Source organism: Tursiops truncatus, chromosome 16 (assembly GCF_011762595.2).
Source record: "Tursiops truncatus isolate mTurTru1 chromosome 16, mTurTru1.mat.Y, whole genome shotgun sequence".
Taxonomy (NCBI): Eukaryota; Metazoa; Chordata; class Mammalia; order Artiodactyla; family Delphinidae; genus Tursiops; species Tursiops truncatus.
In genome coordinates this window covers 73,446,229-73,459,169 of record NC_047049.1, presented here as the reverse complement: position 1 = coordinate 73,459,169, position 12,941 = coordinate 73,446,229, and the positions used below count along the sequence as shown (strand labels likewise).

General features: G+C 38.7%; 1 protein-coding gene across 1 annotated transcript in view; it reads left to right on the top strand.

Moving 5' to 3' along the window:
* The window catches only part of ZNF37A (zinc finger protein 37A), a 104,336-nt gene extending 91,395 nt beyond the window's left edge, over positions 1-12,941 (top strand). Inside the window, 2 exon segments of the mRNA XM_019935919.3 lie at positions 2,764-4,161; positions 4,164-12,941. Coding sequence (XP_019791478.2) covers positions 2,764-4,161; positions 4,164-4,195 — 1,430 coding nt within the window. The 3' untranslated portion in view covers positions 4,196-12,941.

Here is a 12,941-nt window from a genome sequence, read left to right as displayed (position 1 = left end):
AGGCCTAACTGTGTAGAAAAGTAACATTATTTTCCAGAGTCCCACAGTGCTACTCATTTTACTTCTCCATAGGTGACTTCTGGCCGGTTTTTCTACCTATGTGCTCTTCCTCATTTTGTTTTAGCCTTTTAACAATGAAGGTCTGTGGTAGAAAGCTGGATAGTTTCCTCTTCAAATTCTTCTCTTAGCCTTTTGCCTGGCCCAGCTGTACCCAGGTGCAGCAGGGTATACTAATATTTTGCCTACACTTTGCCTTGGTCTGCAAGGAAGAAGTCTGTGGCACATTTTGCCATCCATACAACTCTGGCCAGTCAGTTGAAGCTGATTTAAATGCCTTCCAGGCTGAGGCGAGATCATGTATCATTTCAGCTAAATTTAGGAAAAAATTCCACACCTCTTTCTAGTGGAATAACAGCACTATAGGTAAAACTCCTCACAGACTGAGAGTCTGAGGTCTCTTTCTTACACTACCAGGTGTTTGCACAAATACTTGAACATTTCTGATAACTATCCCTATGTGCAAATCACACACATATTCTGATGTAGTAGCCACAAAGTAACACAAAGCTGTTTTTTAAAAATTACCCTTGTGAATGATGTCAGCATCATGGCAGTTTGAGATATTCATTTTGTCACTCCCCTTCAACCATCTGTAACTCAAGAAATCCTCTGCCCAACACACCAGGACACCAAAGAAAGAGTTCCATACATCATTACATCTACAGGTGGGTGGATGAACACAGAGGAGACAGAACCAGGGTAACAGCAAGGAGTAGATGACAGCAGATGAAAATGAGCAATTTATAGGGGATTAACAGCTGGGCTTACCCAAAGAAAAATATAGTCATTCTAGATTTGTAAAATGATGGCTAAAAAATATGTTTTGTCTCAGTGATACTTTAAAAAAATATATTGTCGGGCTTCCCTGGTGGCACAGTGGTTGAGAGTCCACCTGCCGATGCAGGGGACATGGGTTCATGCCCTGATCCGGGAAGATCCTGCATGCCGCAGAGCGGCTGGGCCCATGAGCCATGGCCACAACAGTGAGAGGCCTGCATACCACAAAAAAAAAAAAAAAATATATATATATATATATATATATATATATATATATATATATATATATATATATATATATAGTCAGTTCTCAAGGGCTTAATTTCCCAAGTATACAAACAGCTCATACAACTCAACAACAAGAAAATGGGCAGAAGACCTAAATAGACGTTGCTCCAAAGAACACAAAGATGATGATAGTCAATAGGCACATGAAAAGATGCTCAACATCACTAATTATTAGAGAAACGCAAATCAAAACTACAATGAGGTACCACCTCACACTGGTCAGAGTGGCCATCATTAAAATGTCTACAAATAACATGCTGTAGAGGGTGTGGAGAAAATGGAACCCTCCTACACTGTTGGTGGGAATGTAAATTGATACAGCCACTATGGAGAACTCTATGGAGGTGGAGGTTCCTCAAAAAACTAAAAATAGAATTGACATATGATCCCACAATCCCACTCCTAGGCATATATCCAGACAAAACTCTAAGATACATGCACCCCAATGTTCATAGCAGCCAGCACTACTTACAATAGCCAAGACATGGAAGCAACCTAAATGTCCACTGACCGAGGAATGGATAAAGAAGATGTGGTACATATATACAATGGAATCTTACTCAGCTATAAAAAAAAAGAATGAAATAATACCATTTGCAACAACATGGATGGACCTAGAGATTATCATACTAAGTGAAATAATTCAGAAGGAGAAAGACATATACCACATCACTTATATGTGGAATATAAAATATGACACAAACGAACTTACATATGAAACAGAAATAGACTCACGGATATAGAGTACAGACTGGTGGTTGCCAAGGGGGAGGGATGGAGTGGGTGTTTGGGATTAGCAGATGTAAACTAGGATATATAAGAGTGGATAAACAACAAGGTCCTCCTGTACAGCACAGGGAACTAGATTTAATATCCTGTAATTAACTATAATGGAAATGAATATGTAAATGTATATATATATATACATATATATATATATATGTATATATATATAAAAATAACTGAGTCACTTTTCTGTATACCAGAAACTAACATTGTAAATCAACTATACTTCAATAAAGTAAATTTTTAAATATATACTGTCAGTTTTTGGACATTAAACTCAAGGATATAGAATACTGTAGATAGCAGAGGAGTAAAAACAACCACAGATAATCATAAGGTAAAGGTAAAAGAAATTTCTAGGACCAGGTTTAGAATTTTATTCCTTAAGGTTTTCATGGTATACAGAGATGTTGAAACATGGATATGAAAGCAGGATTGAAAACTGATACGAAGGTGAAATCTGGGGGAAAGCCAGAAGGGATTGAAACAGGGTTTGATGGTCAGGAGAGGTCCACTGCTGACCAACTCTGATGTAAAGGGAACATACCATACCTACAATAGAGCTGTAAGTCTGAATCTGTGGCAAGTTTGCTCTTTTGTTGCTTATTTTTATTCCTCATGAATCAGAGCTAGAAAAGAAGTACTGTTCCTTTATGAGTTAGGGCTCTTAGAATATTGATTTCTTGCTGCTGGGTAGAATGGAAAAGAGAGAGAAGACTGGACATATACACTCTTGTCATATTCTAGGCATGGAAGAGATAAGACCTAAACTGATCAACTCCCCGAAACCTAATGCTAACTATTTCCTCCAAATATCCTTGTGAACTAATCTTTCTTGTCACTTTATTTCAGAATTAATTAATAGCAGTAGAAACTATTCAAGAAAGAAGTTTGATGAGTTTAACAAAGGTAGAAAATGGTTCCATGATGAAAAGCATGAAGGAATTCACTCTGAAGAGAAACTTTATGAATATAATAAAAATGGGAATGGCCTCTGTCTTAATGAAGACTCTGTTCAGCATCAAAAAATTCAAATTTTGGAGCAACCTTTTGAATACAGTGAATGTAGGAAAGCTTTCCAAGAGAATTCACTCTTTGTTATACATAAGAATCCTTACACAGGACAGAACACCTGTGAATACACTGAATACAGAAAAACCTTCTGTGATATGTCATCTCTCTTTGCTCATCAGAGAACACATCCAAAAGAGAATCATTATGAATTTAATGAATGTGGAGAAAATTTCTTTGAGGAATCCATTCTCTTTGAACATAATGTTCACCCTTTGAGCCAGAAGTCAGATCTCATTCCAATTCAGAGAAGCCACTCAATTGACAGTATTATTGGATATAATGAATGCGGAAACTTTTTCAATGAAAAATTAGTCTTTGGCATACAACAGAGCATACAAACAGGAGAAAAACCCTATGAATGTCATGAATGTGGAAAAACCTTCAACAAGAAGTCAGCCCACACAAGACATCGGAGAACCCACACTGGGGAAAAATCCTGTGAATGTCATGAATGTGGGAAAACTTTCTGCAAGAATTCAGACCTCATTAAACATCAGAGAATTCATACAGGGGAGAAACCTTATGAATGTCAAGAATGTGGAAAATCCTTCAGTGAAAAGTCAACCCTCACCCAACATCATAGAACACACACAGGGGAGAAACCATATGAATGTCATGAATGTGGAAAATCCTTCTCATTTAAGTCAGTCCTTACTGTACATCAGAAAACACACACAGGGGAGAAGCCCTATGAATGCTATGAATGTGGGAAGGCCTTTCTCAGAAAATCAGACCTCATTAAACATCAAAGAACTCACACAGGAGAAAAACCTTATGAATGTAATGAATGTAGGAAATCCTTCTCTGAGAAGTCAACGCTCACTAAACATTTGAGAACTCATACAGGCGAGAAGCCCTATGAATGTACTGAATGTGGAAAATTTTTCTGCTACTACTCAGGTTTCACAGAACATCAGAGGAGACATACAGGAGAGAAACCTTTTGGGTGTAATGAATGTGGGAAAAACTTCCGTCAGAAATCAGCCCTAATTGTTCATCAGAGAACTCATGTAAGACAGAAACCCTATGAATGTAATGAATGTGGAAAGTCATTCTGCGTGAAGTCAAAACTCACTGCACATCATAGAACACACACAGGGGAGAAACCCTATGAATGTAATGTTTGCAGGAAATCATTCTATGTGAAGTCAAAACTTACTGTACATCAGAGAACACATTTGGGAAGAAACCCTATAAATATAATAAATGAGGGAAGTCACTCTGGGTGAAGTCAAGAGTTTATATAACAAAGAACACAAAGCAGGGAGAAAAATCTATTAAGATTTTGAGAACATCTTTGGTCTAAAGTCAGTTCTCGTAATACAGCAGAGAACTTACAGAGGGAAGAAAATAATATGAAGATATTCTGGACATAGGAAAATTTTCTACTGGAATTTGAACCATACAGTGCATCAGAAAGCTCAGAGTACAGAAAACCTATTGGTGAATGAATACAGGGAACCTTCTGCCCAAAGCCACACCTCACTAAACATCAGAGAAATCACACAGGGTAGAAACCTCTATCAGTATTCATAAAGAAGACTTCATCCACAGGCCAGAGAAAAGGCACAAACTATATAGCAAATTATAGGAAAGCATTTACTATGAGTTGGTGTTTTATTGGACTTGTGTGAAATGTTTGAAGTAGCATTTCAGTGGATATCAGATAGTAATTTAAGTGGGTAGAAGCTTTAAGTTAAACCTAAGCTTATCATACATCAGAAATTTTGAACTGAAGTGTCTAGCATTTAGGAAATGTGGAGAATGTTTGCATTTAGACATAGCATTTATACAATTTGGCCTATTGCTGGGTGTGCTATTCCTTCCACTTTAAGGTACTGGATATCAGCTGGAACCAGGGGGTTATAAGCAACTCACATGTTTATTGCTGAGGCATATGGAAAGCAAGGGAAGATTTTTAGCAAGGGGACCCACCTGCAAGAAGATTTTCTGATGTCCAGGTAGAGAGAGATACCCTGGTCTTGGTGATATACATAGGACAGGAGCTTGCCAGCAGGATTTCTGATTAATTGTGAGGCTGACTAATTTTGAGTGGCCTGTCCTGAAATGGTGGATCAAAGGGGCAATGTAGGTTCCTTGAATGCAGCTACCTGGTGTAGTGGAAGTGGTATGAAATATAGGTAGTTTCTGCCTTACCAGTGTTTAACAGTTTGGCCAGATGCCATCCTGCTGTGAAGTGACTTACTGCAACCAACTTAACATGTTTCTTTAAAAAGCAGAACATTCATGTACAAACATATACATTGTTAAGTATGGAACTTTAAAAAGCACAAATAGATTTTACTACTGAGTAAGATACAGTAGTTTGCAGCAGACCAGTGCACTCACTAAGAACAACTAGAAAAGCAGTTCACAAAAAGCATCTATTTACTTGCAACCTATTGCAGAAGCAAAGAGGGCTAGAATGGTAATATTCAGGAAGGGAGTGAATGACAGAAAGTATATGGGAAAATATAGCTGTTTTTCCTGGGAGCACTTGCCAATTCTGGCTACAGGGAGGAACCTGAATATTGGGCTTGGCTCAGGCAGAGGGCTATAGCTTGGTGGGGCAAGGGGGGTTAGGGTGCAGGGAGACCAGAAGCCAGGGAATGGTGACCTTTGCCTGTCAAGGCTGGAGTGAAAAATTCTGAAACATGAGAGGCTTCAAACACATAGCCAGTTTCTCAAAATTTTGAGAATACTGACACAGGGCAGGAACTTGAAAATCTAATCTCAAAAACACAAGTAGATTTTCTTTTTCAGTACTGAGAAAAAAATGAATAGAATTCAGGAACTGCCAGGAGGATGGGCCCCTGGCAAACACAGCATGCTATCAATAAAAGCACAAGGTCATACCAGAGGTAGATTATACCTTACCCAAACTGCAAACAATCTGAGTCATATTTAAAAATCTACCAGAAAGAAAACTCATAGGAACAGATGGCTTCACTGCACTTGTTCTAAATATTAAAAAAAGACATAATACCAAACTTTTATAAACTTTTCCAGAGATAGGAAGATAGGAACTTCCCTGTTCACTTTATGAGGCCAGTACAACTTTGATACCAAAACCTTTAAGACATTTCAGGAAAGTAAAGTTACAGACCACTATCTTATGAATTTAGATACAAAATCCTAAAATTAAAAAAATTCCAGCCATATCAAAGGACAATATATCTTGACTAAATGATGTTCACTAGAGGAATCAAAGGATAGATTTAGTATTTCAAATTCAATCCATTTGGCCTTCTACTCCTCTCTCTCATTCTCCTTTCTCCCTTTGCACTTTGTATATTTCTCTTCTGCCTTCCCTTCCTAGCGTTGAAGAGGCAGAATAGGCCTGCCGTGAGGGATGAGAAAGGTGTTGTGGTGATGTGCCAACCTGCATCAAGAGTGCTGGGGGCAAACGGAAGAGATGGTTAGCATGGCTGAGATACTGGTAACATTGAGCAGATAAGTAAATGTATTGAAGATGATGAAAGCCAGGTTCCTCACTGTTAGAAAAGGTATCTGTAAAAATGGAAAGGGGGGAAGGTAGAAAACCACCTGGAGTGTTGGACTGGAATGATACTCATTTTAACTACACAGAAATAATTATAGTAGTCATTGTGTGTGTGTTTGTATGTATTTTATGGATCTGTCTACTGACATCTCAGTAGCACTGAGCACACCAATTACCAGGTTATTAATTACTAAATACTATCCTCCCACCAAAAATGGAGGAGGTCTCTGGAGTGATAGCTTATTCCAAGTCAGAGATGGGGAGAAATATCTACCAGACAATAAGAAAATGTTCTAAGAATTATGGAAACATGTCAAAAGAACCACCTTGGACAGGTTCCAGTGGCCAAATTTGAGACAGTTTGATCAAAACAAATAAAAATAGCATCATAATATAAGTGACTTAAAAATGTGAATCCAATAATTTGTACAGATATAAATAAGTGAATAAATACATAGAGGAGGGAAAGCTTTCTTTATAAGCCAACTAATAAACGTAGGAGGAATAATGGCAATAGAAGAAACACTATTTGGCAACCATCATACTGGTGGTTGATTCAGTAAGTAGGTGCCAACATAGGCTAGAGTTTGTGGGTAGAAGTTTAATGAAGAACAGGTATTGGCATTATCTCCAAATATTTCGCCACAAAATACTAATCAACTACCAAGGTGAAAATGGTGATTTTTATGATAAACCTGGCAGACACCAACATAAGTGATCAAAGTTCACTTCACCAATGGTAGGACAGGTCAACGTAATGTACTCCCTGGTGAGATGCTCTGAGAAGAGCCAACACATTTGTGCTGCATTCTTACCAAGAAAGCATAGCCAGAGTATGCTAATGCGGAAATATCAGATGAACCCCCTTGAAAGGTTATATTATAGAATGTAAAGCCTGTATTTAAATTGTCAAGGACATAAAAGGAAAAGACTGGGAGACTGTTCCAGGTTGGACTAGACTGAAGATGTTTTAAAATAAAAACAAAAAGGAAAAATAGAATAGTTGGGACAATAAAGAGTGTGTAAATTCGATGGTAGTGTTTATTTCCAGACTTGGGTCCATAGGTAAGTAAGTGTTTTGTTTCAGGAAAATACACACTCAAGTACATAGGGGAAACGAAGTCTCGTGTCTGCAGGTTATTTTCAAATGCTTTAGAAAAAGAGTAATGAGTGTGTGTGTGTAGACACAGAGTTCAAGTATGTGCTCAAGGGACAGATGGAGGAAATGCAGTGCACAGGGGGAAATGGGAATGAGTTTTTTCTACTAGTGACTTTAGTAAGTTTGAAATCATATCCAAGCAATACTTAAAAGTTTAAGTTAATTGATGTAGCCTACCACATTAAAAAAAAAATAAGTTAAACAATATTAGTGTCTCAGTAGGTGTGGAAAACATTTGATAGAACTTTACACACATTCATGATTAAAAAACTACACTAGGAATAGAAGGAAACTTCATTAAAAACAAGTAAAAAGCTAATATACAACAAACATCAAATTAAGTAGACGAATACTGGAATATTTCTTCCTGATATTAATAATGGGACAAGGACCTCCCTGGTGGTGCAGTGGTTAAGAATCAGCCTGCCAGTGCAGGGGGCACGGGTTCAAACCCTGGTCCAGGAAGATTGCCACATGCCACTGAGCAACTAAGCCTGCGTGCCACAACTACTGAAGCCCGCGTGCCTAGAGCCCGTGCTCCACAAGAGAAGCCACTGCAATGAGAAGCCCGCACATCACAACAAAGAGTAGCCCCCACTTGCCACAACTAGAGAAAGCCCGCACGCAGCAATGAAGACCCAATGCAGCCAAAAATAAATAAATTTAAAAAAATAATAATGAGACAAGAATGCTTGTTACTGCCACCACTACTATCTAACAGTGGACTGAAGGTTTTAGCTAGGTCAGGTCAGTAAGGCCAAATAAAAACAAAAATAAGACCTAAAAACTGGGAGGATTGAAGTAAAACTCATTATTTGCAGGTAATACCATTGTTTACATTTAAAAGTCTATGGAAAAATTATTAGAAATATGTGAATTTAGCAAACTGGCTATATAAAAATTATATTTTTATGTATAAACAACCAATAGAAAAATTAAATGATGCCAGGAGAATTGCATCCTTCCTGGATAGGGTGGCAAAGAACAGATTTATTCTCCTGCCTGGCATAATTGGGGAAAGGGGAAACAGAAAAATAAAGGAAATAATTATGTTCAAGTCACTGGACATACAATAGCCCTAAAACAGTTCCAGAAATCCAAAAAGTGCATCACAAAATTAAGAGAAGTTCAAAGACAAAAATAAATGAAAGGGTGTTAAGAATGACTTGTGGGGAGAAGACAAGATGGCAGAGTAGAAGGAAGTGAACTCACTCCTTACGGAACCATCAAAATCACAATGAACTGCTGAACAACCACTGCCAAAAAATAAATAAATAAATAATGCTAGAACCTACCAAAAAAGATACCCTACATCCAAAGACAAAGAAGAAGCAACCAAGAGACAGTAGGAGGAGCACAATCACAATAAAATCAAATCTCATATATGCCGGGTGGGCGACTGACAAACTCGAAAACAGTTATACCACAGTTCTCCCACAGGAGTGAAAGTTCTGAGCTCCCAGCCTGGGGGTCTGACAACAGGAGGAGGAGCCCCCAGAGAGTCTGGCTTTGAAGGCCAGCGGGGTTTCATCACAGGAATTCCGCAGGACTGGGGTAAACAGAAACTCCACTCTTGGAGGACGCACAAGGGTCTTGTGTGTACCAGGACCCAGGGAAAAAAGTGGTGACCTCATGAGAGACTGGGCTAGACTTACCTGCTCGTGTTGGAGGGTCTCCTGCAGAGGCAGGGTTGGCTGTGGCTCACTGCAGGGACAAGGACATTGGTGGCAGCAGTTCTGGCAAGTACTTACTGGCCTAAGCCCTCTTGGAGGCTGCCATTTTCTCACCAAGACCTGGCCCCACCCAACAGCCTACAGGCTCAGTGCTGGGACACCTCAGACCAAACAACCAACAGGGCAGGAACACAGCCCCACCTAACAGCAGACTGGCTGCTTAAAGTCCTCCTGAATAAACTGCTGCCTGATAAACACCCCAACATGGCCCTGCCTACCAGAACGACAAGACCCAGTTCCACCCACCAGGGCGCAGGTACCAGTCCTTCCCACCAGGAAGCCTGCATAAGTCTCTTAGCCAGCCTCATCCACAAGGGGGCAGGTAGCAGAAGCCAGAAGGAACTACAACCCTGCAGCCTTCAGAATGGAAACTGCAATCACAGAAAATTAGACAAAATGAGACAGCGGAGGAATACGTCCCAGATGAAGGAAAAAGATACAACCCCAGAACACCACCTAAGTGAAGTGGAGATAGGCAATCTACCTGAAAAAGAATTCAGAGTAATGATAGTAAAGATGATCCAAGATCGTGGGGAAAAAATGGAGACATAGATGGAGAGGATACAAGAAGTGTTTAACAAAAACCTAGAAGAACTAAAGAACATACAGATGAACAATACAATAACTGAAATGAAAAATACACTAGAAGGAATCAATAGAATAACTGAGGCAGAAGAATGGATAAGTGAGCTGGAAGACAGAATGGTGGAAATCACTACCATGGAACAGAATAAAGAAAAAAGAATGAAAAGAAATGACGACAGTCTAAGAGACCTTGGGGACAACATTAAACACACAAACATTTTCATTATAGGGGTCCCGGAAGGAGTAAGAGAAAGGACCTGAGAAAATACACGAAGAGATAATAGCTGAAAACTTCCCTACCATGGGAAAGAAAATAGTCACCCAAGTCCAGGAAGGGCAGAGAGTCCCAGGCAGGATAAACCCAAGGAGAAACACGCCAAGACACATAGTAATCAAATTGACAAAAATCAAGGATGAAGAAAAAATATTAAAAGCAACAAGGGAAAGGCAACAGATAACGTACAAGGAAACTCTCCCATAAGGTTATCAGCTGATTTCTCAGCAAAAACTCTGCAGGCCAGAAGGGGGTGGCACAATGTATTTAAAGTTATGAAAGGGAAGAACCTACAACCAAGAATACACAGCAAGCTTCTCATTCAGATTCAACAGAGAAATCAAAAGCTTTTCTGACAAGCAGAAGCTAAGAATTCAGCACCACCAGACCAGCTTTGCAACAAATGTTAAAGGAACTTCTCTAGGTGGGAAAGAAAAGACCACAACTAGAAACAAGAAAATTATCAATGGAAGAGCTCACCAGTAAAGGCAAACATACAGTAAAGATAGTAAATTATCTGCACACAAATATGATATCAAAACCAGCAATTGTGAGGAGAGCACAAGTGCAGGATATTGGAAATGCATTTGAAATTAAAGATCAGCAACTTAATACAATCTTATTTTTTTGATATAGACTGCTATATCAAAACCTCATAGTAACTGCAACTGAAAATCTACAATAGATACACACAAAAAAGAAAAAGGAATCCAAACACAACACTAAAGTTAGTCGTCAGATCACAAGAGAACAAAAAAAGGAAGGGAAGAAAAAACACCTACAAAAACAAATCCAAAACAGTTAACAAAAATAAATGAAAGGATTTACTTAGTGTTGATGACTTTGAAGACTGATTTCTCCCTAAATTGAATGAGTAATTCAATGCAACCCTAACTGCCATCCAACAGCAAGTTTTGTTGTTGGAAATTATGAATTTAAAATGTATTTGCAGATGCAGTGACCAACAATAGCTGACACAGTCTGAAAATAGCAAAGTAAAGCTGCAGGACTCAGATTGCTACATAACTAGACTGTTACAGGCAGACCTCAGAGTTATTGGCTTGGTTCCGGACCACAGCAATAAAGTAAATATTGTAATAAAGCGAGTCACACTGCTTTCTCAGTGCATATAAAAGTTATGTTTAGGGCTTCCCTGGTGGCACAGTGGTTGAGAGTCTGCCTGCCGATGCAGGGGACACGGGTTCATGCCCCAGTCTGGGAAGATCCCACATGCCGCAGAGCGGCTAGGCCCGTGAGCCATAGCCGCTGAGCCTGCGTGTCCAGAGCCTGTGCTCCACAACGGGAGAGGCCACAACAGTGAGAGGCCTGCGAACCGCCAAAAAAAAAAAAAGGCAGTGGCATACTGGGAGGAGACAACTGCAGTGCATGTTTCTAACCAAGGATTCTTACACAAAATGTGTAAAGAGCTCCTATAAATCAAAAAAAGTCAGAAAAGTTAGCAGAAAAACGTAAATTGAACATAATTTACAATGAGTATATTTAACTGGCAAGTAAACATGTGAAAACTTGATTAGCTTCAGTAGCCATCAAGGAAAGGTAAATTATAACAAAAATTTAATACCACTACACACCAGAATGGCTAAAATGATTTTTTAAAAACTGATGAAGATATGAAGCAACTGGGATTCATACAAGTTTGGTGGAAATCTAAATTGTACACTTTGGGAAACAGGCTTTTTCTACTAAAGCTGAGCATGCATGTTAATTTCGGGGTTTTTGTTTTTTGTTTGTTTTGCTAGTTTTTTGTTGTCGTTTTTGGCCGTGCTGCGCAGCATGCGGGATCTTAAGCATGGAGTCCTAACCACTGGACTGCCAGGGAATTCCCCTATATTTTGGATGTGTAATTGTACTTCTAGGCATATATCCAACAGATAAATAAAAATATTTTTACTGAAAGAGTATTCACAGTAGTAGTATTCTCAATAGCCCGGATACAGACAACAGCACAAATGTCCACCAACACTAGAATGGATATATAAATGTGCTCTATTCACTCAGTGATACACTCTACAGGATTGAGAATGAACCAACCACAACTGCACGCATACAAAAGAAACAGCACAGAGGAGTATATACTGTATTTCACTCAAAAAGGCAAATTTAATATGTGGTGTTGGAAGTTGGGATGGTAGTTTCCTGGATGGTGACAAGTTGCAAGGATTGACTTGAGGGAGCTCCTCTGGTGTTAACAGTGTTCTGGTTTTTTATCTGCATATTGATTGTAGGTGTATTCACTTGGCAAAAGTTATTGTGAATATTTATATATATACTCATAGTTTAGTATAACTGTTCCTTAATAAAAAACAGAAAGTCTGAAATGTTGGCTCTCTGAAATCCCTCCAATAGTTTCTCAGTTCTTAAAAAACACACAACACAAATAAGATGATCCATTAGGATAACAGCAGTAAGTATGTATGTGAAGAATCCCCGTGTGTTGTGCTAAAGGTATGTGAATATATTACATAACATATTTTGTCCCCTTAGCTATGTGACAAAGATTTTTCACGTTAAATGCTAACCAATTTCTCTTAATATACATTTTAAGGCAAATAATATTTTACAGTTGTCAAGTTTACCTTACCTAGTATACGTTCTCTTATGGTTTCCTGGCATATATAAGTGCATATGGCCAGTGTTTTCTATTAACTCTTTAATAAAGAATTTAAACATTGTGTTTATTAA